The 26,458-nt window shown below is 41.2% G+C and overlaps 1 protein-coding gene and 1 pseudogene across 3 annotated transcripts in view; both read left to right on the forward strand.

Annotated features, from left to right (window-relative positions):
- Positions 1-594: 594 nt before the first annotated feature.
- LOC122450945 lies at positions 595-2,188 on the forward strand (annotated as a pseudogene).
- Positions 2,189-15,121: 12,933 nt separating this feature from the next.
- The window catches only part of SYBU (syntabulin), a 122,141-nt gene continuing 110,804 nt past the window's right edge, over positions 15,122-26,458 (forward strand). Inside the window, exon 1 of one of the 3 annotated variants that reach the window (XM_043483629.1) lies at positions 15,122-15,370. Coding sequence is in view for 1 of the 3 variants with exons in the window: in XM_043483619.1 (XP_043339554.1) it covers positions 15,346-15,370 (25 nt within the window). In the remaining 2 variants the exon portion in view is untranslated. The remainder of the gene's footprint in view (positions 15,371-26,458) is intronic. The other 2 variants (XM_043483619.1, XM_043483625.1) reach the window with 2 other exon arrangements.

Here is a 26,458-nt window from a genome sequence, read left to right on the forward strand (position 1 = left end):
TCACAAGAATACTTAATTAGCATGTGGGAGATTAAACACTACTTTCAGATCCCCTGGAGAAGGAAATGACAACCCACTCCAGTATTCTTACCTGGAGAATCCCATGGACAGAGGAATCTGGCAGGCTACGGTCCATGGGGTTGCAAAGAGTTGGACACTACTGAGTGACTAACACACTTCAGATTCATTAGTGATATGTCTTGTATATAAATATATATATTTATGTATATATATATACATAAATAACATAGCAGTTGGCTTAGAGTTCATGTCTCTGTACCTCAGCTTGCATAATCACAATGGGAAGAAATATGAATAGTAGTTTTGTTCAAAACAAATACCATGTCAGAGGCAGACCTGTAGCTTAATATAATAACACAGGCATGTAAGACCAGGAAAGCTAAGGCGTGTTCAGAGGATGGGATCCAGGTGAGGCGATGAAACAGTATCTATACAGGTTAGTCCATAATTCACACATACAAATGAGTCAGAGGTCAAGATGTTCCGGTCAGTCAGGAACCAAGAAGAAAAGGAGAAATTGGTGCCTGCCTGGAGGATCAGAGCAAACAGAAGGTGGGTGAGAGACAAGGAGGAATGGATGACCTGAAGATTCCCAAAGCTGGAAGTCAAGGTAGATGGTCAAAAGCCGGGCAGGTCAGCAGGAACCAGATGACTTACAAGCAAGATGAGCAGAACAGATACGAGGTATGAGCTAAAAGGAGAGCTGGCAGGAAGCCTCCTATATTCTTCCTGTTGCAGCAGGAACCAATCTAGACTTGAAGGTGAAAGCAAGTGAATGCATGAAAATAGAGGAGGCAAAGTTTATGGAAGCAGGAATAATACAAAATCTCTGATAAATAACACTAGACATCTACAAAGATGCAAAAACATGGAGAGATGCTATTAGCATTCAATACTACTAAAACAAATTTATATTCAAGAAGCTATGACACATGACAAAATATATCAGAGTAATGTGATTTAAAAAGAAAAATGGACCCCCACACTCCCCCAAGGTGAGCCAGCCGCCGCCCCAGAGTGACCTGCCCGGGGCAGGAAGCGCCAGATGAGCCCACTGTGAGGCCGCCTTGGGGGAAGCGAGGGTTCCCAATCCCACCTCCCCTCCTAAGTGAAGGAGCTGAGGCCCCAAGACTAGTGGAGAAAGGAACCCAGCCAGCAAGCAAGCTCACACCGCGTGCACGACGTGCAGGGCTCCGGGCGCCGGATGTCCCTGCACCATCGTGAAAGTGAAAGTCGCTCAGTCATGTCCGACTCATTGCGACCCCATGGACTTCTCCAGGCCAGAGTACTGGAGTGGGTAGCCTTTCCCTTCTCCAGGGAGATCTTCCCAACGCAGGGATCGAACACAGGTCTCCCTCGAACACAGGTCTCCCTCATTGCAGGCGGATTCTTTACCGCGGATTCTTTACCAGCTGAGCCACAAGGGAAGCCCAAAGATACTGGAGTGGGTAGCCTATCCCTTCTGCAGCAGATCTTCCCGACCCAGGAATCGAACCGGGGTCTCCTGCGTTGCAGGCGGATTCTTTACCAATTGAGCTATCAGGGAAGCCGCACCATGGTAGCCGACAGCAAAGATGAGGAACCTGAAGTCTTCTTCATCCGGGACTCCTTGGTCCAGCTCACGGACCAGTGGGGCGATCTGGCGGGAGCTCTTTTCCGCTCTGCACGCACTTACCTTTGGCATTGGCGGTGACAGCACGCAGCATGGGCTGTGGTGTCGGAAGAACGGAACCGGGAGCTGGAACACCTCCGCCCCGGTGGTCTGGGTGGGTACCAACAACCGCCGGTGCACCGCAGAGCAGGTGACTGGTGGCATCAAGGCCATAGTGCAACTGGTGAACGCGGCGGCAGCCCCAGGCATGGGCTCACGGTGCTGGGCCTGCTTACTCGGGGCCAGTGCCCCAACCCACTTCAAGAGAAAAACCGATGGGTGATTGTGCCCTCACTGGGCAGCTCTGGTTGGCCACCTACGGGCCCACTTCCTGGATGCAGATCCTGGCTTGGTGCACCCAGATGGTACCATCAGCCACCGTGACACGTATAACTACCTGCACCTGAGCCTTCCAGGGTACACACCTGTGTGCCGGGCCCTGCACTCCTTGCTTCTGCATCGCTAGCCCAAGACCAGGGACAGGGTGGTGCCCCCCTGCTGGAATCCACCCCCTAAGCATCTGCTTTTCCTGCAACATTAAATTTTCATTTTTTAGTCCCACCCCCAAAAAATGGAACACAGAGAGTAATTTCATTCATTCATTCAACCAAATAACAATAATTGAAAGTCTTCCATTGTCAAGTCTTGTGCTAAGCACTAGGTATATAAGGACAAAAACAGAGCCTTTGGGACTTCCCTGGTGGTCCAGCGGTTAAGAATCTGCCTGCAGGGGACACAGGTTCGATTCCTGGTCTAGGAAGATTCCACATGCTCTGGGGCAACTAAACCTGTGTGCTGCAGCTACTGAAGCCCATGCGCCCTGGAGCCTGTGCTCGGAAACAAGAGAAGCCACTGCACTGAGAAGGTGGAGCACATCGATTAGACCGGAGCCGACAAGCCGCAATGAAGACCCAGCATGGCCAAAAATGAATAAATATAATTTTTAAAAATACAGTATTCAAGGATCTTACTATCTAGCAGGAGCAACGAAGATGGAATTATGTGACATATTCAGTCCTATGACACAGTTAATATTAGAGTGTCGGGGAGGACGTCCCAGTGTGAAGCTTTGAAGAACTCACAGGCATTAGTTATATAACCCACTGTGAATGAACAGCATGTTCAAGAACAAGACGGCAAGGAGGGTGAGGCATGTTTGAGGACTTGGAAGTAATTCAGTGTGGCTGCAACATATGCTGTGAGGTTAGGAGGAACGGAAAATTGAGGCTGCAGAGATAGACAGGGGACCACTAATGAAAGGCCATGTTAAAATGTTTGGATTTTCTCCAAAATAGAATTTTCTCTGACTTTGTCATTTTAAGTATAATATCCAAGGATCTTGCAGCAGATAAAATGAAATGGAAAACCAAATAACATATGAATTCAGTCGTGCAATTATCCGTGTGTGGTCAAACAGGAATTCTAGTTAAAAATAAACTAGTTTAGACCCAGTCCTGAAAATATAAAGGAGCCTCTTTTCGGGGGAGTCAGATACAGCTGCAACGCATACATCAAATTTATTTCGTCGCTTCAGGATTTGGTGTTGCAAAGTCATCTTAAGAAAGTCTACAGATATCGCACTTAGGCCTCTAGACTTAGGCCTCTAAAAATTAATTGGCATTAATTTTTAAAAATAAATACAGATTTTACAACATCTTTGAAAATGAAGGATGGGGAGAATAAAGAATTATTATATCAGACAAGAAGAATGTGTTGATTTAACAACAAAATGGTTAGAGGTCAGTGTTTTTTGACAAGCATACCTTTTCAACTATCTTAGGATATGTCAGTTGAGGGAACAGTCCCAGTTAAGACTATAAGGAAATTATTTAGGAATTTTACCCTCTTTTTTAGCCACACATTCACTAATCAATGTTTTTCTCTCTTATTCTTAGGATGCTGGAGGAAAAAATCTACAACTGCGTGGTTTGAAGACACCACAAATTTAAGACCTGCAGCTTCGGCTGGGCTCCATGCCCTGACCAGCATTTCTTAGTCCACTCTTTTTCTATGCTAAACATTCACCTCTTTCCCAAGTCTTCCTGCTCACTTATGGCAAACTGTCTTGTTCTTACTGGATGTAGGAACTGAGTATGAGAGATTACGTACACAGTTGACTAAAGATTGTGAGATCAGCAGATATCCAAGGAAAACTCCCACATTGAGAGATAACTGACAGGGCTGACAAGGAGTCTTAGAGAAGGCTGAAAAGAGGAAAATTAGGAGGCAACCAGAAATTTTAGTGTTACAAAGCCCATACAAAGCCCACTTGATACTGAGAGATCAAATATGTTAAGTGTCAAAGGGTCCACTGAATGTGGCAATATAATGATCATGGTAAATAGTGACCTTATTTCAAATAATTTCAATGGAGCGATGAGAATAGAAATCAGATTCTAGTTGACTGAACAGCAAATGAGAGAGACAGGAAAAAGCAAGTACATAATCTTCTTTCAAGAAGTTTGTCTGTGGGGACTTCCCTGGTGGTCCAGTGGTTGGGAGCCTGCCTGCCGATATGGGGGACATGGGTTCGATCCCTGGTCTGGCGGGATTCCACTTGCTAAGAAGCAGCTGAGCCTGTGTGCCTCAACTACTGAGCTGGTGCTTTAGAGCCCACCAGTCCTGAAACCTAGAGCCCATGCTCCACAACAAGAGAAGCCACCACAATGAGATGCCCGTGCACCACAATGAAGAGTAGCCCCTTCTCACCACAACTAAAGAGAGCCCGCACAGAGCAATAAAGACCCAGTGCAGCCAAAAATAATACATATAAATAAATAAGTGTATAATTTTTAAAATGGCATTTCATCATGAAAAAGAAGGTTGTCTATGAAACAGAAAGATGACATGACTGATTTAAAAGGACAGAGGACTAAAGGAAGCTTTCACTGTGGATACGGCAATGGTGGTGAAGATAAGCAGAGGTGATTAGGAGGTGGCAGAGGTGATGGTGAAGATGGTAGATGTGAAAAGGGTAGAGGGTAGCAGTCGTGTGGTCTTGGAGATGATGAAAATGGTGGAGGTGGCAGAGGCAGCAAAGGTGGTGATGTAGAAAGATGCTGAGGCAGTGGTGGTGGTGGTGTAAGTGATGATGGATGTGGGGATGGTGGTTTTAGTTAAGACGGTGATGGTTGTGGTAGCAGTGACAGTAGAAACGGAAACAGTAGTTTTAAATATAGAAAATTCTCGAGCATGTTTATCTACTAAGATGAAAGAACCAGTAGGAGAGAGAATAAAGAAAAAAGGATGGAGCTGGTCCCAAAGAATAATAAGACAAGGAGGTTAGAGTGCAGGTGGAGGAACTAAATTGCAACACCATCTTCCAGAGGTAAAATTCCCATAAGGAACTACCTGCAGGTCTCCAAATGTGTGATAGATTTCCATGCCTCTCGGCCTCTGCACAGTGCTATTCCTTTAGCCAAGAACACCCTTACTCTCCCTCATCTTCTGCATATTACTTCTACTTTTTTTCCTTCAAAATGGAATTTCATATCTATCCCTTTCAGGAAGACTTTTCTAATCCCCTCCTCCAGTTTCATAGGATACCAAATCTCTGGGCTTCCATAATATGTGGGACTTTTCACACTATATTGTAATTGTTCTAGTTCCTGCTAGAATGTAAGATCCATGACAGCAGATATCATATTTCATTAATTTTCATTTATTAATTCAACTAAATTAATATACCACTACTACTACTAATAACAATCTGTTGAGCACTGACCACATGCCAAACAACAGTGGGCAAATTTCAACCCATCTCCTGTTTCCATGAACACAGTCATACCCAATCAGCTGCTTTCACACTCCATCAGCAAGTTGAGCAGTTGAAACAGAAACTGTATGATCCTCATATCCTAGTGTTTTACAATCTGATCCAAAGTAGAAAAAGTTTGACAACCTCTGGTTTAATCAACAGAGATGTTATCCTGAATCAGCCTTGTCCCACGGGAGTCTGCACTTCAGTTGGAGATACAGGCAATGATAACACAATGCGGTAAGTACTTTCATAGTGGAAATGAAGTGTCCTACGCGAGCACCTTGGAGAAACACTTATCTGAAGTTTGGGAGATCAGGGATTCTGCATATCTAACATCTAACACCAGTTAGCAAATTAATAGTGGACCAGTTTTTCGTTTTTTGTTTTGAAGGGAAGAAATCACTTAGGACATGAAATATTCAAGTAAGATACTAAGGGATATGGTTGAGACAGCATTCCAAAAGACTGATGGTATTTCCACCATAAGGGAGCTAAATTAAGATCTCATTTAATCACTACATCCAGCTCACTACAAAGCTCAATTATCCAAGTCTTTCAGACTCGTGTCCTGTTCCAAAGAGGTAAGATTCCAGCTAGGGTCTCCCCAATAATAAAACAGAAACTCTGGTTTAGCTACTGAGACTGAAACTTTAGTTATAACATTTGCTGAGACTTGAGAGACCTACATAAAATTTTTAGTCTTCTTTTGATTCCTTTCAGAAGATTTTATTGTGATTTTTCAAGGCCTAACCTAAAAACATGACCTTAATAGCCTCTTGGTCTCTCTTTATTTTACACACACACACACACACACACACACACACTCACTCACACGCCTATGTTATACTCAGTATTATCTCACACATGATACATACATCTATATATATATTATATACACATAATATACAATGTATATAGGTCTACATCCTTCTCTTATACAAGATAATCTCATATCTTTAAAAAATATGTTCATATTCAAATCTAATAGTACAAATTTTTATATAGATTTATCCTATATCAGAGAGGGCGAACAGGTTCTACTGAAGGGCTGCTGTGGCACTGTGCTAAGAAACTTGTGAGGTCATCTTTGAGCACATAAGAACTAGAGAACAATAATCCTTTAGCAATGTTGACCCTGGATACCAGAGGTGAAATGTGAACATGGGTCAACTTATTTGCCATCCCTGTCCCTTAAAATTTTCAAACAGGAGCTTCCCTGGTGGCTCAGTGGTAAAGAATCCGCCTGTAGGAGACACAGGTTCGATCCCTGGTCCAGGAAGATCCCACATGCCTCGGAGCAACCAAGCCCGTGCACCACAATTGAGCCGTGTTCTAGATCCTGGGAGCCACGTGGCACAACCACTGAAGCCCGTGTGTCCGAGAACCCATGCTCCACAACAAGAGAAGCCTTCACAGAGTAACCTGAGCACCACAGCTAGAGAGTAGCCTCCACTCGCTACAAGCAGAGAAAATCTTGCACAGCAGTAAAGACCCAGCACACCCAAAAAACAAACAAATAACATCATAAAAAAAGAATTTCAAACATTCATAAATTTGTTAAAATGCAATCTTCCTCAAGCTTGCCACAGGGAAATGAGCAGCGGCTTGCTCTCCCAAGAACTGAGGCAGGTGGAAAAGTTCTTGTTGGGCACAACCTTGATGGAGAAGATAAGAATGATAACTTACATTTGCAAAGTACTTAATTGATTCTGAAGTAACTTCATGGATCTTATCTCACTGAATCTCACAACTTCCTTTACTTTATAGATTTCAAAGCTGAAGTCAGTAGGGTTAAGCAGTGGTTCACTCATGGACATGTGGAAATTTCGACATATATTAAATGCAGGGAGTTTGACTCCCAGTTTTGATACTTTCAGGGACAAAGGGCACCATACTAGGTTATTGGTGGTACCCACTATTCTGAAGTTAAGAATGATTAGGTGTAACTACACATTATTTTACTCATTCATGTAATCAACATTCATCAAGTTCCTACTGTATGCAAGTCATGATCACAGAGATTATGAAAATTTATTTGAAATGTTGTCAAAAGATGGTTTGGAGAAACACATTATAGTATAAGGCAAGAACTTATTACAAGTGTTTGTTTAAATGGTCAGTGAAGGAAAGTTACGTGGCTCAAAATAGCCTGGAGTTAAAACTCCCCTCCAGGTCCTCCCCACCATTCTATGCAAAACAAAGAACTTTCTCACCCGAAGAAAAAATGGACATTAAGGTTGATTATGCCCAATTCCCAGCTGGTCCAGCCTCTGGTCTATCTCCAAAATTCCTTGCCCCAGCCATTTAAGAGATAACTACTCCGAACAACCTTGGAAAAGAACAGCCCCCCTCAAGACAGTAACTTTCCACATACATGCCTATATATACTTACTCTTTTCTTGGATAAGCACAGCAGCTCTCTAATCTGACTGAGTCCCCTTCTCGCCTCATTAAAGGTGATCTGTTCCTGTAAGGTGCCAATTTCCCTTCTTCTGAACCTCGCCTTCTCTCTCTTACCTTACAGTCAATGTAATAAACATATAACTATCACCTCCCATGGGCACTGTTCTAGGTGCCAGAGACATAAATAAGAAAAAAAAAAAAATCCCTAATGCTCAAAGGCATTTTTTTTTTCTTCATTCGCTTAATTCCCAGTCATTCTAATACTACTTTGACTTCCATACACATCACCTGGGCAGTGTGTTACACCTGAGAATTTGAGTTATTTGATTTAGGATAGGCTCCAGAAACCCAAAGTTTTAACAAGTCCCAAAATATCTCTGTGGCAGGTGGGACTGCTCCATGAGCTTCACCATGAAAAAGGCATCATTAACCCTCTCAAAGAATCATACTATTGTGTAAAATGCAGGACCCTGGCTTGCTGGTTTCCAGTCTGCTAGTCTCCAAAAAAATGAATACCTAGGGTGTTCTTCCATTCAGGCCTCTATGATCAGTGCCAGTTTGAAATAGTCTGTACACTGAAAATATGAACTCCATAAACCTTAAAAATTTGGTGATGATGGTCTATATCTATACCTGTGTCTGTTCTAATATGTATCTATAAATATGTGTGTAAAACCATATGGTACAAAATACACAGTGCTTTCACATTTTTCAATACTTCTCGAATAATCTTTAAATATAATGCCTTGATCACACTCTTACGCTCACATATGCATAATCAACAATCTTGGGAACTGCTCTAATCCTTTCACACCTATATCTTAAAAACTTGTTATTTTCCTACTTATTTTTCCTTTAACAATGACCTTGATAGCCCTATCTTATTGATTTACTTTGCATAAAATTTTAAAAGATAATCATTTTAATTTCATGTAAAATTAAAAAGGTCTTTTGCATGAAACCATGCACTGCACATAAATACTTACATCCTAGCAGACAACTGCATATTGCAGCCATATGATGTAATGCCACAAAGCTGTTAAAATGATTGTGTAGCAGAATAATCAATAATAGATAAAATCACATAATGAGAGGGTAACAGGTAGGACAGCCAGAGGTCCCCAAGTGGCAGGAGGAAATAAACTGCAAGTGGAAGACACTTTTTTCCCCTTCTCTGTTGGCTAAACCGGTTCTGCCTAAGACTAGCCTTTTTTCCCTCTTCTCAAACCTTGGGCTGATAATGGCTCAACAAACCAGCATTCATGCCAATTGTTTCATGTTTGGGGATGACATATCTTGTGCCATTCTATCTCAAAAATGCATATTGTGGGAGAGGGGCCTGGTGAAACTCCCTCAGCCTTGAGGTGCCTCTCTTATCTGATTAGCAGCTTGCTAACAGACACAAAGGATCTGCCTGCAATGCAGGAGCTACAGGAGACACAGGTTTGATCCCCGGGTCAGGAAGATCCCCTGGAGGAGGGCATGGCGACCCACTCCAGTATTCTTGCCTGGAGAATCCCAAGGACAGAGGAGCCCGCTGGGCTACAGTCCATGGGGTCGCAAAGAGTCAGACACGACTGAAGCAATGTTAGCACGCACGCACAATTGACATAAAATGCCTTGCTAAAAACTAGCAAGAGGGCATTTTACTGTCCCCTTGTGGTGTCAGAAGCTTTCCCTATCTCTGTTATACTTTAATAAAGCTTTGCTACACCAAAAGCTCCAAGTACTCAAGCCTCATCTTTGACCCCAGATCGAAATTCTCTCCTCCAGAGATCACAACTCCCAGCGTAACACATGGCTTGCAGCAGTAACCTTTCAAAATGAAGTTCTGTGGAAAAATCAAATTGCAAAGCTTTAACAAAAATTGCATAATTAGGGACTTCCGTGGAAATGGCAACCACTCCAATACTCTAGCCTGGAAAATTCCATGGGTAGAGGAGACTGGTAGGCTACAGTCCATGGGATGGCAAAGAGTCGGACACGACTGAGCAACTTCACTGGACTGGTGGCTTCCCGTGGCTAAGATTCTGCGTTCCCACTGCAGGGGACATTGAGTCTGATCCTTTATCTCATCAGAGAACTAAGATCCCACATGTCTCGTGATAAGGTCAAAAAAAAAAAAAAAGCCACAAACCATGTAACATACAGATGTAAACATATATAATACAGATGTTCATTAAAAATGTAGTAAATTTTATAATAATAGTCACCTCAGAGAATGGGATACAAGTAATTTTAATTTTTCTGGGTTTTTTTTTTTTTTTTGCACTTACGTATTTTCTAAATTTTCTGTAATATATTTGTGATCAGAAAAAGGTACTATTTAAGAAGACAGTATATTCAGTAGTTTTATTTTATTTTAAAAGTTACATAAGATGAATATACACACGAATGTTATTTATCTTTGAGTGAGAGATTACAAATGATTTTTTTTTCTCCTTGGTGATTTTCTTTATTTTTAACTTTTCTATAATATGCTTGTATATTTTTACTGTAAAGAATAAAATAAAAAAGAAAGAATAAAATAAAAAAAAATTACAAAGAAAATCCAGCATTGGACTAACAAATTATTCTCCAAAGGTAGAACATTAAAACATTTGGTATTTGGGGGCAATAAGAGTTTTTAGGGCACACACAGACTTCACTTTGAGTATCTGAAGTCAGTAATCCCTGGCCTCACTATTTCTTCATCTAAATTAAAAGAATTTTTTATCTAAGAACAAATTCCTTTGGGAAAGATATAGTAATTGCTCCCAGAGTACCTAAGTAAAGATTATTGTGAAAGCAATAAAAAATAAATTTTCCAAAACACAAAAATTAAAGGATACACAAAAATAGGCTCCCAAGATAATTTTGATAAGAAAATCTAAATTGAATGATGGCTTTACACAACTAAAATATAGAATTATGAAGCCACTGTCAAATCTAAGTTCAACTGGGAAGTTGGGGGTATTTGGACACATCATGCATTAATGAAAACCCATTTCTGCAAAGAGGCCACTAGGCCCTTCTCACTGCAAAGGTTATTGAATGGATTTGAGGCACACATTTGGGCCTTAATAAAAGTAATAACATTCGATCTCTGGGTTGGGAAGTTCCCCTGACGAAGGGAAATGCTACCCACGCCAGTATCTGGCCTGGAGAATTCCAAGGACTGTATAAGTTCCTGGGGTGGCGAAGAGTTGGACACGACTGAGTGACTTTCACTGTCATTTTCAGGTGGCTCTAGCGGTAAAGAACCCGCCTGCCAATGCAGGAGATGTAAGAGATGTGGGTTCAGAAGATCCCCTAGAGAAGGGATAGGCTACCCACTCCAATATTCTTGGGCTTCCCTGGTTGCTCAGACTGTGAAGAATCCTCCTGCAATGAGGGAGACTTGGGTTTACTCCCTGGGTTGGAAAGATCCCCTGGAGGCGGGCACGGCAACCCATTCCATTATTCTTGCCTGGAGAATCCCACGGACAGAGGAGCCTGCTGGGTTACAGTCCGTAGGGTCCCAAAAAGTCGGATACGATTAGAAGTGACTTAGCACAGCACACAGCAAAAGGAATAACAGTGTGGTCATGAGGACCTTCACATTAAACTGGCAGACAGGACTGAAGCCTCAAAATGAGAAGAGAGTCCCTATCCCCTTTGACAAGACACTGTTGCTATGGTGATGGTTTGCTGGCCTATGGCTGAGCGTCTTCAGATGGCTTTAGTTTGTGGGGATAAGCTAAGACATGTTGGAACCACTCTCCTCACACAGCAACCTGACTAAAGAAAACCCTTTACATTTAAGAACAAATTATCCATTTTTTTACAAAAAAAAAACAAAAAACAAAAAAACTCCGTGGCTTGGAAGCTGTCTATGTGATGAAAACTCTCAAATGTTTACCTCCAACCTCTAACCTTCAGACTTCCACTCCATAGCACCATTTAGATGCCTGATTATTATTTAACATTTCACATGACCAAAACAGGACCTAACCATTTCTTTCCATTCTCATCCCAACCATCACAATCACATCTTGACCTATCAAAGAAAATCATACCCCTATTCACTCAGTTATTCAGATCAAAATCCTTGCCATCCTCACCACATTGCCTATTTTAACTTCTCTAAAACAATTAGCACCTGACTGATTTGTTTGTTTATACATCTCTTTATCTGACCCCATTTGCTGTGCTGTGCTTAGTCACTCAGTACCACTCTTTGGGACTCCACGGACTGTAACCCAGCAGGCTCCTCTGTCCATGGGATTCTCCAGGCAAGAATACTGGAGTGGGTTGCCATGCCCTCCTCCAGGGGATCTTCCCAACCCAGGGAGTGAATCCAGGTCTCCCTCATTGCAGGAGAATTCAGTCTGAGCCACCAGGGAAGCCCAAGAATACTGAAGTGGGTAGCCTATCCCTTCTTCAGGGGCTTTTCCCGACCTAGGAATCGAATCAGGGTCTCCTGCATCGCAGGAGGATTCTTTACCAGCTAAGCTACCCAGTAAGCCCCTGACCCCATTAGAATATCAGATTTTGCACAGTAGAAATGAAAACTATTTCGTTCACCACCACACTTCTAGCACCTAAAACAGTGCCTGATATACAATAGGTACTCAAAGAAAAGTTAGTCACTGATCCTGACTCGTCCTATGGTATCAGATTCTTATTTTAGAATTTTCAACAATATTCTGAAGAATGTGATGTGGTTGTAGACTACTTACATCCCCTGGGCATTTGGTTCTTCATTTATAAGATGAAGGATATTAAATAACCTGCACATTTCCATTTATGCTAAAACTTCATAACTGTGATTCAAGCTTACATGAATTATAAACTAATCCTCTTCCACTCAATTCACTATTGATTTCCACTTAGCTCCTTCTTGCTGTCATAAATAAGACTATACGTAGTCATAGTTCTCAAAGCACTTTTGTTTCCAATATTTCCTTTGACACCTCAGACTTCTGGAGCTATACTTACTACTTATGTTTAACCAGTGAAGAAGTACAGGTTTGGAGATGGTATACATGTTGTTCAAACTCACCATGCATCTCCTCTCACTAAATCAATCTGTTGTGAATAAAAGTTGCTGGCTTGGCTAAGACTTTAAACATTCTATAGTCACACTGTAGACCTAGGAATTATAATCAATTATTTTTCTTCAAAATATTTTAAATAAATATTCATCAGCATGTATGTGGCTTGAGGGAATCTAACACAGGTTTCCAATCTTCCCAAGGATTTTGATTAGGCTTTCTATAAGAGAAGACAAAGTTACTGGTATGTTTGAGTTGAGTGACAAAAGTTGAGCAGATCCACTCCCTGTCTACCTTGCCATAGCATCTAATATTTCTCCTATTTGACTATTTCTTTGAATAAAGGCATTGCCTCCAGAAAGTCCCAGCAGTGAATAGGAACACAGAATAACCAGAAATACTTGGGTCCAAATTCACACTCCACCATTTACTAGTGCTGTTATCGTAAACAAGTCATGGACTTTCTTTTCTTCACCAGTAAAGAATGACAGCTTAAGGAAAATGTAGCAATTATATTAGATGACATAAACTGGTGTCTGGCACATAATATACACAGCAAAAGTGAGTTCCTCCCCGTTCAGGTAACTTAGAGGAGTAACAGCAACCTAATCAAACTTTAACAAACATGCCTTAAGGAAATGGAAAGAGGAAAAGGAAAAACAAATTAAGTCTGGAATGTGGTACTGAGTAAATGCTGCTCAATGAATAAATAAATTATAATCAAGTTCTAGCCCTATATATTTAAGGCAGTGAAGAACTGAACTTCAAATATTCTTAGCACAAGACAATTACAGTTTATCTCCATAAAAGAAAAGCTGGCATTTCTTTGCAATCACTTTAACTGAATTTGCTTTCCTTTAATTCTGGGTTCCTGAAAGGACCATGTGGCTTCTGTGCATCATTTGAAACTTCCCAACTTGTGAGCTGGTTATTTAACATTACTCTTAAGTCTAGAGAAACCAAACAAGAATTTTCTTTAGTTTCGCACCTGCCTGGATGCCCGCACTGGTCTCTATTTAAATCTAGAATCTAGGAAGAAACAAGTAGGTCAGGGAGAAAGACTTTTTTTTTTTAAACCCAAGAACTGAGGAAGCATGACTAACACATCTCAAAGGCTGGAGTAGGCGATCTTTTCAAGTCCTTTCCATCTCCACGAGTCTATAAACCTCCAGGAGGTTTCTTCTAAAATGAATTCTACAACACTTTCTATAATTACACTGCATTCTTGCAACATGTCCAGGGAAGTGTGAGTTCAGGGGTTTGTGCTTTGATGTTGATCTAAAGGTATTTATTGTATTCTTTGGATCCCCAAGGAATGAATCTCCAATCACTTTACCCTGGGGGCCCATCTGCCTCCGCCTCAGAAAGATGTAACCAGTTCCATGGTGAAGATCTTTAGTAGAGCTGAACGCTCTTGATGGGGCTGCACGGGGCTCTTGGAACGTCGGAGGGAAGAACACCTTCCCACCAGTCGCTGCCAAGTCCCACCTTCCCAGGAAAGCAGGTAGTGGGGCTGATGGATTAGTTTTGCATTTGGACCAACCCACGAATTGGAAGGGCTTTCTTCCCTGTGCCGACGTTTCCTTCCGCCTTACCTAAAATCAGTGCGAATTTTCTCTCTATTGCACTGCTGCCGCTGGGGTATTTTACTTGGCTTTTAAAACCCAATCGCTATTATCTCCTGAGAGGTAGAAAGTGATTGACCACGTTTATCCTCGGGGTCAGGAAATTCGGACACTGACACCTTGTTTAGACGAGGCGCCCAAGGTCGAGGAGAGGCTGCAGGTAAGTCTTGGCCCTGAATTTTGGGCAGTGTTTCCTTAGCTGCTTCACACAGGCTGCGGTCGCGAGAGGAAATTTTCCCCGGTAGAGGCCGTCCTCAAGGGCACCTCAGGGCCACGCCGCGGGGTTCAAGGGTTTGCATCTCCCGCGCGGGGACCGGATATTGCTTCACCCGGTGAGTGAAGAGCGCGAGGCGGACTCCAGCCTCAGTGACCCCGGGCATCCGCACGCGCGCGAGAAGGAGGTCGCGCAGCGCACACCTTCCCGCCCTTGGCCCGGCCTCCCTCCGCCGGCAAGAAGCCGCAGCCTCCGCACTGCACCGCCCCAGCGGCTTCGGGAAACGAGCCCGCGGCGAAGGCGGCTGGGGGCCTGGGCGACCGAGCCCGAGCCTGCGGGTCGGCCGTCGCCGGAGCAGGAGCCAGCTGCCGCGCCCCGCCTACTGGTCCCCGGCCCGCTGGTCCCCGCCCTTCTCCCCACGCGGTTCGCGGCCCGGCGGCTGCAGAGGCCGAGGGGCCGCCGCCAGGATCCCAGCGCGCGGGCGGCGAAGGCACCACGTGTCCGGCCCGGGCAGGCGCGGGCGGAGCGGGCAGTGCCCGGCTCCCAGAGCCCGAGCGCACACCCGCGGAGGCGCCGGGTGCCGTCCGCACCCGACGCCGGGCCAGCCGCGCCCCGGCCTCCCGGGCGCGTGCGGATGCCTCCTCCTGGACGGCGCGATGGGGCCTTTCTGGGAGAGAAAGGGTAAGAACGGACATCTGTGAGGGCTCTCCGGGCAGTGCCCACCGGCGCCGGAGGGCGACGGATGCTCGTGGTCCAGAGAGGGCGGAGATGGATGCTCGGGCCCCGGGCGCCGCCCCTTCCAGTGGTGGGGGCGGGGCGGGGGTGGTATCCAGGGTGCTCCGGCACCCGCAGAGAAGGTGGTGGAAAATGCAGACTTTCGGCAGAGGAAGGCAGCTGGGACAGTGTCCCTGTTTGATTGGTTTTTGAGATGATTGAGCTGGACTTCTTGTTGAAACAGGAGAGGCTGACCAGGCCGTCGGTTGGGGGGGCGGGGAGGGGGTTCCTTTAGTAATTGTTGGCGGAAGTGGGTCTTGGAAAGGGTGCCTTTTGATAAAGAAGGTTCAGTAAAGAATTGATGGTATCCGGAAAGAAAGCCTCAGGCGATCTCTCCAGCGGCACGGATGGGTGCAGAGTCCCCAGAGCACACTTGTCAAGTTTCTCCTCCCTTAGGGATTTTTCACCAGATTATTTGGTGAGAAGGGAGGACATTTTTCATCAGTGTGTTAGAAGGGCTCAGTTGATGAGCTCAAAAACATCCTCATACTGGATGGCATCTTCTTGCTGGGTGAATTTAAAATAGGAGTGAATTGTAGAGAGCTGGAAGGTTGAATTGGTGCGTGGGAGAAGATTTTTAAAGCTTTAAGTGGAAGAAGCCACTTAGTGTAAACTGCTTTCCTATTGTCTTTCTCTGGTTCTCCAGTGTTGAGCAAGTAGTGACATCAGGGAAAGGGGAAAGTCCACTGCTAGGTTCCTGGAAGATTCTATGGTTCTGACCCCAGACCCTGAGCAGCAGAAGCAAAGAGCAGTTTCAGGGTCCTGAGTCCTGCTTCTCAGAAAAGAGCCAAATTTGAACCCCGCAGTTCAAAATTTTCAGCTTTAAGTTTCTGCTGCAGCACTTGGCTGGGCATATATTAGAGATGTTTGCTTCTTCTTCTTCAAAAGATGTTTTAGAGGCAAAGGAAGTCAGGTCATCACAGTGCCAAGTTTTCTCCACTTGTGCTTTTGGGAAAGCAGCAACATTTGTCCCCTTGAGAGATGGGGGAAATTGTGTTTTTTACTTGCTTCAGACTTTAGAGCAGCAGTGTATTATCATAATGCAACATTTGGTTTCCTAATTTATGTGACAATGACACTATTTTAATGCAAAATACATTTATAACACACCGTTCAATCCTTGTTGATCTCCACATATTTAAATCAAATTTTATTAACTTGATTTGCATGCAGTAGTCTTTAAAATGGTATTATAATTGAGTCCAAGTAATTATATGGGTACTTAAATGCTGGTGTCCTAAAAAATAGTTCAGATCTTCACTTTTATAGATGAGCTGCTGAGTCTGGCAGAGAGTAAGTAAGTAGTCCAAGAATATGAATTAGTCAATGGCAAACTTAGAACCAGCCATCTCCTAACACCCAGTCCTGTGGTTTTCTCACATTTTAGTAAAAGTGTGTAAGAGATAAACTTAAAAGAGTAATCTTACAATTGGCCTGATGGGCAGTGCTTAGAGATGGGGGTGAAAGGGTCTGTGACTATAACTAGGTAGCATGAAGGAAATCTTTGTCATGATGGAAAGGTTATGTATCTTGATTGTGATGATGGTTATAGAACCATGATTATATATGTGTGTGTGTGTGTGTATGGTGTATATATATATATATGTACATACATATATACATACATATATACATGAAAGTGAAAGTGTTAGTCACTCAGACATGTCCAACTCTTTGGGACACACCAAGCTCCTCTGCCCATGGAATTCTTCAGACAAGAATACTGGAGTCAGTAGCCATTCCCTTCTCTGGGGGAATCTTCCCAACCCTGGGATCAAACCTGGGTCTCCTGCATTGCAAGCAGATTCTTTTTTGTCTGAGTCACCAGGGAAGCCTATATATATGACTCTTTATCCCATATATATATAGGATAAAGTGTCATAGAGCTGTGAACACACATTGCACTAACTCAGTCTCCTACTTTTGATATTGTACTGTACTGTGTAATATAGACTCACTGGGGGAAACTGGACAAAAGGCATATAGGAATTCTCTGTACCATCTTTACAACATCCCATGAATCTATCATTATTTCAAAATAAAAGCATTTTTAAAAAGTCATTTTGTAAGTACATCAAATTCCAAAGCCTGTTTCTCCATGGGAGAAGGCAGTATTTCCAGAATTTCAGTTACTCTGGTGTCCTTCACAATGTTTATTATTTCTAAAATACAAATTGTAATTCTCTTAATACTATCATTTAAATTGAAACACTTCTTTTTTTGTCACCTGAACCTTCATCTAAGGAATAATATCCATGTAACATCAGGTTGAGGTGTTATGTAACATGTCCCAAAATATGTAAAAATAGAAATATAACTTTATTTTATTTTATTTAGAAATATAACTTTAAAGAGACTTATCCACCTAAATCACCACCACCCTGGGAATGCTGTGTAATGTTAAGGCTTTGAGAAGTGTTCCAGGGAGTGATGAGGGAGGCAAGCCCAGCTCTGCAGAACAGCTCATGATCGGTGCTGCAGAGGGTGAGAGAACTAGGTCGCCCCACATCCATTTGAGAAATGGCCTCTCATTCCTTCTAGAAAAAGACAATTTTCATTAAGCTTTTTAAATTATAAAATATTCCTAAAATAACTTCAAGTCTTTACCAGAGTGGAGCATCTCAGCAAGAATATAGCAGTTAGAAGCTATATTTGGTTTTTATTTCTATAATTTATGATAATAATTATTCAAGTTGTCTCCCAGGCTTAATCACCAAGTCATCAGTATGTGGGATTTTTCTGTCTCTCTTTTCAGATCATGTTAACTCATTTTGCTTAAACTGTGTGGCCTTTGGTTTGCTATAGAGCTCTCTTTGAAAACAACCCATGGATGAGAAAACCTTGGCGTACTCAAAGTGAATTTTTAAAAACGGTATGAAAAAAGATAGGTACTTAAGTGTGGAAGAATCCTAACAGTATTATTAAAATGCACTCCTAAAAAAATGCTTTTAAGGAACTTTAACTCATTGTGCCTTTGCTAATTCTAAAATGAACTTTGTGCTAAGTCACTTCAGTTGTGTCTGACTCCTTCCAACCCCATGGATTTTAGCCAGCCAGCCTCCTCTGTTCATGGGATTTTCCAGGCAAGAGTACTGAAGTGGGTTGCCATGCCCTTCTCCAAAATGAACTTTGGTGATCATAAAACTTCAGTGAGAATGTTCACTCATCAGGAAAGAAAAAAAAAAGAAAGCATTTTCTTTTAACAAAAGCATTCTTCAGGGCCGTGATTTTTTTATTTAAATAATCTATCTTCAAACATTAAAATGATCTATTGCCTTGTTCTTAACTTTGCTTCTCAAGAAACATAAGCATATCTCTTGGACAACTGAAAAAAATCTTCCTGAACCTTTCAGCCAACAACTTCCAGATTTGAGAGGAAGGAATATTGATTCTTCGACTGTGACTGAATCAACATAAGGAGAAATAAAGTCAGTCGTATCCTAACTCCCCCAGTTATTTCTGACCCTTTGTTTTTTAAAATTTTTATTACCTACAAAATCAGATGGGATTATTTTGAATACATGGCAATTTTTCAAAATCATTTTTCTTACCCCTCCACCAATATGGATAGAAAAGCCAGAAATTTTATTAGGATAGATTCATTCATAGGTCTATACTAGACTTCACCATGCTTGCCGCCTCATTTTAGAATTAGTTTGCCACAGCGCTCAGTTTAGTTCAGTTCATTCGCTCAGTCGTGTCCGACTCTTTGCAACCCCATTAATCGCAGCACGCCAGGCCTCCCTGTCCATCACCAGCTCCCGGATTTTACTCAAACTCATGCCCATCAAGTCAGTGATGCCATCCAGCCATCTCATCCTCTGTCGTCCCCTTCTCCTCCTGCCCCCAATCCCTCCCAGCATCAGGGTCTTTTCCAATGAGTCAGTTCTTCGAATCAGGTGGCCAAAGTACTGGAGTTTCAGCTTCAGCATCAGTCCTTCCAATGAACACCCAGGACTGATCTCCTTTAGGATGGACTGGTTGGATCTCCTTGCAGTCCAAGGGACTCTCAAGAGTCTTCTCCAACACCACAGTTCAAAAGCATCAATTTTTCGGCGCTCAGCTTTCTTCACAGTCAAATTCTCACATCCATTCATGACCACTGGAAAAACCATAGCCTTGACCAGATGGACCTTTGCTGGCAAAGTAATATCTCTGCTTTTTAATATGCTATCTAGGTTGGTCACAACTTTCCTTCCAAGAAGTAAGTGTCTTTTAATTTCATGGCTGCAGTCACCATCTGCAGTGATTTTGGAACCCACAAAAATAAAGTCTGACACTGTTTCCAATGTCTCCACATCTATTTCCCATGAGGTGATGGGACCAGATGCCATGATCTTAGTTTTCTGAATGTTGAGTTGTAAGCCAACTTTTTCACTCTCCTCTTTCACTTTCATCAAGAGGCTTTTTAGTTCCTCTTCACTTTCTGCCATAAGGGTGGTGTCATCTGCATATCTGAGGTTATTGATATTTCTCCCAGCAATCTTGATTCCAGCTTGTGCTTCTTCCAGTCCAGCGTTTCTCATTATGTACTCTGCATGTAAGTTAAATAAGCAGGGTGACAATATACAGCCTTGACCTACTCCTTTTCCTATTTGGAACCAGTCTGTTGTTCCATGTCCAGTTCCAACTGTTGCTTCCTGACCTGCATAGAGGTTTCTCAAGAGACAGGTCAGGTATTCTGGTATTCCCATCTCTTTCAGAATTTTCCACAGTTTATTGTGATCCACACAGTCGAAGTCTTTAGCGTAGTCAATAAAGCAGAAATAGATGTTTTTCTGGAACTCTCTTGCTTTTTCGATGATCCAGCGGATATTGGCAATTTGATGTCTGGTTCCTCTGCCTTTTCTAAAACCAGTTTGAACATCTGGAAGTTCACGGTTCACGTATTGCTGAAGCCTGGCTTGGAGAATTTTGAGCGTTACTTTACTAGCGTGTGAGATGAGTGCAATTGTGCGGTAGTTTGAGCATTCTTTCGGATTGCCTTTCTTAGGGATTGTCACAGCGTGATGGGATTTAAAAACAAAGATGAGGTGTTTCTCCTTCTATACTGATGTTGGAACAACTGCTGCCACGTGTCCAATGATTTCATCCTCATCTCTAACTTCTTTAGTTTGTGGAAAGTTGATCAAAGATAAGGCAGCATAAGTATTCAAAATGTTGATCTATGTGGAGTGTGATCATATACCAACCTATACTCATTGACTCTATATCATATCTAGTTCAGTATTTTGCCCTAGCAGCATGGCAGGTGCACAATAAACATTTTAAAAAGAAAATTTAAAAGAATAATTAAAACTGTTAGCTAACAACACCCATGTGTCATAGTGTAATGTGTTTTTCACTGAGAATTTCATGTCCTCTGCTGAATGCTGAGCAAAACTTCAGAATGCATTTAGCACACAAAAATACGCATTTATAAAGTGCCCCTATAACTTAATGTCCAAATAGGATAAATGCAGTGTGTAAACTCCATAAGAGCAAAGATTTTTGTTCCTCTTGCACTCCCAGCACCTGAAACAGTACTTGGCAATAGCATGTTTCTAATAAATGTTTTCAAATGAATGAGTAAATGATAGAAGACATGTATATATACACATAAGTGTATTTACATTTTTGAGAATATAGTAACATTAATTTCAAAATTCAGCTCCAGGTTATTTCCCCATATGGTCTTTTGAATTGCCAGATTGTGGTTAAAGTGAGTACTTCTAGTGTAAGGGCTGCCCATGCCTTCGTTGGGATTTTCCTTATATTGAGATAAAATTTGAACTCATCTAATTGTAATGTCTCACTGTCACCTAGCCAGAAATTCTCAGCAGTGATATGTGAAACCTTGTCAGATGCCTCACCCAAGGTCACATGTCCCAGGCTGGCACCCAGTGGGTCAGATTCATTCTACAATTGTATTTTGTTTTGTTTTAAAATCAGGAATGTGTGTGTATATGCTCAGTTATGCCTGACTCTTTGCGACCCCATGGGCTGTAGCCCGCTAGGCTCTACTGATCATGGAATTTTCCAGGCAAGAATACTGGAGTGGGTTGCCAGCTCCTTCTCCAGGGAATCTTCTGACCCAGGGAGCAAACCTGAGTCTCCTGTGTCTCCTGCACTGGCAGGCGGATTCTTTACCACTGAGCCACCTTCAACCCAGGAGAGTATTCATTAATAAAAAGTTGCAGTTAAATCTTTTAAAGTCACAATGATTCACATAAAAATCCCAGATTTCTGACTTCCCTGGGAAAATAACACCATTTAGAGCTGAGAAGTGGCAGCTGGGGCACAACCTTCTCTATTCACGGTGCCCCTTGCCATTCCATTTGATAGTATACTGGGCCATTTGGCTTGTTTGTGTTAATTGCCTGGTCTAAGTAAACTTCTCTATTTGCAACATCTGACCATGTCTCAGATTTACTAATTTTAACCATATTTGTAAAAAAAAAAAAAAAAAAAAAAGGACTAGGCTTGCTAAGTTATTCTTTGGAGACCAAGCTAATTTCTGAATATTCTTTGCTTTTTCAAGTGCTCAGAAGCCATCTTTTTATTAATTTGTTTCAGAATATTGTCTAATATTTTATGTTGGTTTTAGAGACTGTTCCTTCTAATTTGTGAAAATCAAAACGATGTATTTTATTTCTAGATTTTTATGCTCTTTGCATCTCTCTTCATCTCCAGATTCTTCAATGACACTAAAAATATTATAATCCTGTTTGTAAAAGGTGAGATTATAATGTCCAGGACATAGTTTGTCAAATGAACTAAATGCCTTATGAGAAGCTAGTAGCATTAATTTGCTTGAGTTTTAGTATCCTTTCCAAATTTTATTCTGTGCTTTTTAGTTTGGAGATCATTTTACTTGACAGAAAAGCAAAAGAGTAGCTATAAACTTCCATCTTCTCATAGCTATCCATCATTCACCAATATTAAAAGAACTGTAACAAGTAGTGACTGTACATTTTTCTGTCTCTTCTCCCTTCCAACATAATTAAAGAGAATATTTTTCTCATTCTTAATATTTTTGCAAGTCACAGTTCAATATTAGATTCCAGTCTTTCTGTTACTTGGAGAAGGACATGGCAACCTACTCCAGTATTCCTGCTGGCGAAATCCCATGAACAGAAGAGCCTGGTGGGCTACAGTCCATGGGGTCACAACGAGTCGGACAACTGAAGTGATTTAGCACACTTCCTGATACTACGAAAGTATTGCTGCATCAAGTGTGCCTGGGAGCATAACCTTGGATTTTTCAATTTTTCACATAATAATAATAGTATGTATTATCATAATATTTAGCTCAGATTTTAAACTGAGCCATTTTAAGTCTGATACATGGTGATGATGTAAGGGAGAGATTACAAACTAAATATCCTGAGTGACCCTCTGAATTGAATCTGTAAGATGAATACAGGAAGGAAAGGGCGTGACAAGTTATTTAATTCTCTGAAACTATGGAATAAAATATGAACTTACTCTCAGAAGTGCATGTATTTTCTTATTCCCTGAAGAAAACTTCAAACCTTTGGTAACCCAACCACAGTCAGTTACCTGAGTTTAAAACCATAAAAATCAATTTAAGTTCAACTTACTAACACTGAGCATTTCCTTCCCAAGGGCAGAGCTGACATCTTTCGTAGAGCAAATGAAGAATGGGGTGAAAGGTAGTATTAACCTGTCCTCTCCCGTCTTTCTTGGTTTAACCTGTGCCCAGGGAAACTCAATTCATAATTTCATCAATTTCACACCATTAATACGCATTAAATTAACTTTAAAAGGTAGGATATAATAGTTTGAATGAGTTGGAACCATTAAACCTAATGACACTAAATGCATTTATCACAGTGATGCATGTCTTTAAAAGGGCCATTATGTTTTTCCATAAGATAGAAGGGGTTTGAAAGTGTAAACTTTATTTTATCCAGCTGAACATTTGTGCAGGGTATTCATTTGATCCTTAAAACATGTGAAAATGGAAGATTGCTCCCATTAAATTATTTCTTACATTTCAGCCTAAGCGGGATGTTTCCTGTACCTCTCAAAAGGCCGAGTGCGTTCGGCGCTTTGTCCATGGTGCTGAACTGGCTGTACCTTAGGGGCCTCACCACAGGATGAGATAGAAAGGGGAAAAAAAAGAATTGACATTTCTTCCAGTTAACGACTTATAAGGATAAAAATATTGACTTAGAAATGAACCCATTGTTCAACTTTATAATCAGCATAGCAAGAAAATTTGCACATCTTTACAAGTTTATGTATTTGAGTAGTGTGCAAAATGAAGGCTGAATTGGCAAATATTTGTTTTTAACTAATTTGAAGTACAGCTTGGGACTTTTTGCCATTTTTTCCAACACTTCTTTTACTCATTAAAGTACACCTATAGCAATAATATTTGACTTTCGTCCATCTCTATTTGTTTTTCAAAAACTCTTAATCTTGGATTTTCATAAGCCCATAATGTTGTTTTGTCTCTGTGACTTTTATTACAATAAATACTTTGGGTATTCTCCCTATAATTTTAAGGGCTTCCCTGGTGGCTCAGGGGGTAAAGAATCCGCCTGCAATGCAGAAGATGTGGGTTCGATTCCTGGATCCGGAAGATCTCCTGGAGGAGGGCATGGCAACCCACTCCAGTACTCCTGCCTGGAGAATCCCATGGACAGAGGAGCCTGGCAGGCTACAGTCCATAGGATTGCAAAGAGTTGGACGTGACTGAAGCAACTGAGCATGCACTCACATACAATTTTAAACCACAGGACAGCCATACATCTTCAAATAGCGGACCAATATTTGAATGGGCCAGTATTTGAATTGTAGGTATAGAGAACACTTATTATCAGTTACAGTTTAAGTCAGTGAATGTTATTGTTGTTGTTCAGTCCCCAAGTCGTGTCTGACTCTCTGCAACCCCATGGACACACCAGGCCTCCCTGTCCCTCACGATCTACTGGAGTTTGCCCAAGTTCATGTCCATTGTATCGCTAATGCCATCCAACCCTCTTATCCTCTGTCACCCTCTTCTTCTGCCTTCAACAAAAAATTCGGATATATGCCTCTGACCCTGAAAAACCTAAAATTGAATAATTATTACACGTACTTGTAAAATAACACAAGCAGTATATATCATTAAAATTTAAGCTCATTGAGGGACTGGATCTGCTTGCCATTTTCACTACTTTGTTAAATGAATTAGAATATGAGTGAATGATTAACTGCAAAGCTGGCTAGAATTGGTGGCACCATTCAAATGTCATTGATTTACTGTTACTTTCTTTAGAGGAGGCATGCATGCTCTAGTTACCAAGTTATAGAAATTGATATACATTTGTCTATTTTTCTCAGTGCACTAAATTACCAAGAGTAAAATTAATGGCTAACATCATTTTAAATATGAGGCATTTTTAGTGTTTATCTGTGTCACTTCACTACAACTATTATAATTCTCTTTTTATAAATGAGGAAAGTTAAATGACTTTAAGTAATCCAGGCAACAGTAATGCAGGATCCGAACTCAGAACTATGCCTGAACTCTTAGCCATGACTTTACCAAAACCCCAACATATTTTTGAGCGTTTTGGCACCTTTGTAAATTCCATGTCATCATACAGATTCTAGCTCTTGGGAAATCTTTCTCTTGACCTGTTTATGAAAGGTTTCTTACCTTCACAACCTTTCTTTTTTAGCTAGCAGTAAAGAAATCACTTTTTCCCCTCTTTATAGCTGCAAAAGGAAGGTTTATTTATAGTGAAGAGCACAAAAGCCCAGACCCAGAGGAGTCCTTTGAGTTTATATGGAAGTAGAGAAAAAAGTGACAAAGTTGAAAAAGAATAGTTAGGCTCACAGTTGAGAATTTGGGGGGGGGGGGTGAGTTACAGGCAGGTAGCTACAGAGCAATAATAATTTTCTGGCTGTTGATTTGTTCTCTCTTCTTTTTGGAGTGAAGTAGCTGTGCATGAGTTTCAGCCAAAGTCTTGAGGAAAAATGTTCCAGACAAAGTGACATTTTTTTCCCCTAACAAGACCAATATCAAACTGAGGGTGTAGACCAGTTCTTTTTTATGCAATCATATTAGACTTATTTATAGAAGTTTCTTTAAGAAATCTGCTAGGTCACTTTTTCACAGTTTCCCAATCTGATATTTCTTTTATTTATGTTGCATTTTTAAGATAAAAAACTTTTTAATCCATCATCTATTGTTTAGCTGTCACCACTGATCAATACTGAATTTTGTCCATAAAATTCATCAATAATTTTGAACTCAATTAAAAAGTCATAGTATTGGTCACATTCCATAAAAGAGTACTAGGAAAATAGATTTGGTAGAGTGGTTGTTTTAAGCACATACAATTGTTACCATTCATAAATTTGCCTTCTGATATCCAGCTGAGAAACTTTAAAATGAAAAATAAATGAAACCCAGTAGAGCTGAAAACATTCCATGTCCTGGCAATACATAAACATTTATTTCCCTCATTGGAAAAGGCAAAAGCAGTCTGATTATCTGATTTTCCTTGCTGAAATAATGATGAAGTTATGTGTTAGGTGAAGTGACAGATATGTTATTTATATGCTCATCAATAAATATCTACAGAGACTTATAAATTAAAGATATGAAGGGTTGATCACTGCTCTAAAGCCTTTGGACCCAGTCATTCATTGAACTGTGTAATCTGTTATATAATTTTCCCATATAAAGAGGAAAGAAAACTTCATCATAAAGTTTGAGGAAAACAAACTTCAGCAACTGTATAGATAGTGATGAGATAATATGAGATATTTTTAGATTATTTTTTTAATTAAGATTAAATAGTAATCATCTACTTTATAATGAAAAATCATCTCCTGTGTAATGAAAATCAGCGTTAAAAATGATTTGAAATTGAATTTCTCCTATACTTTAAAACATAGGCTAACATATGAATAAGTCACATTGTTAGGTTTTTTCCTCTTTATGTCCTTAACTTCATTGCATATTTCATTCCATTGTGCTCTGCCTTGATCTAT

This window comes from Cervus canadensis, chromosome 12 (genome assembly GCF_019320065.1).
Source record: "Cervus canadensis isolate Bull #8, Minnesota chromosome 12, ASM1932006v1, whole genome shotgun sequence".
NCBI classification, from domain to species: domain Eukaryota; kingdom Metazoa; phylum Chordata; class Mammalia; order Artiodactyla; family Cervidae; genus Cervus; species Cervus canadensis.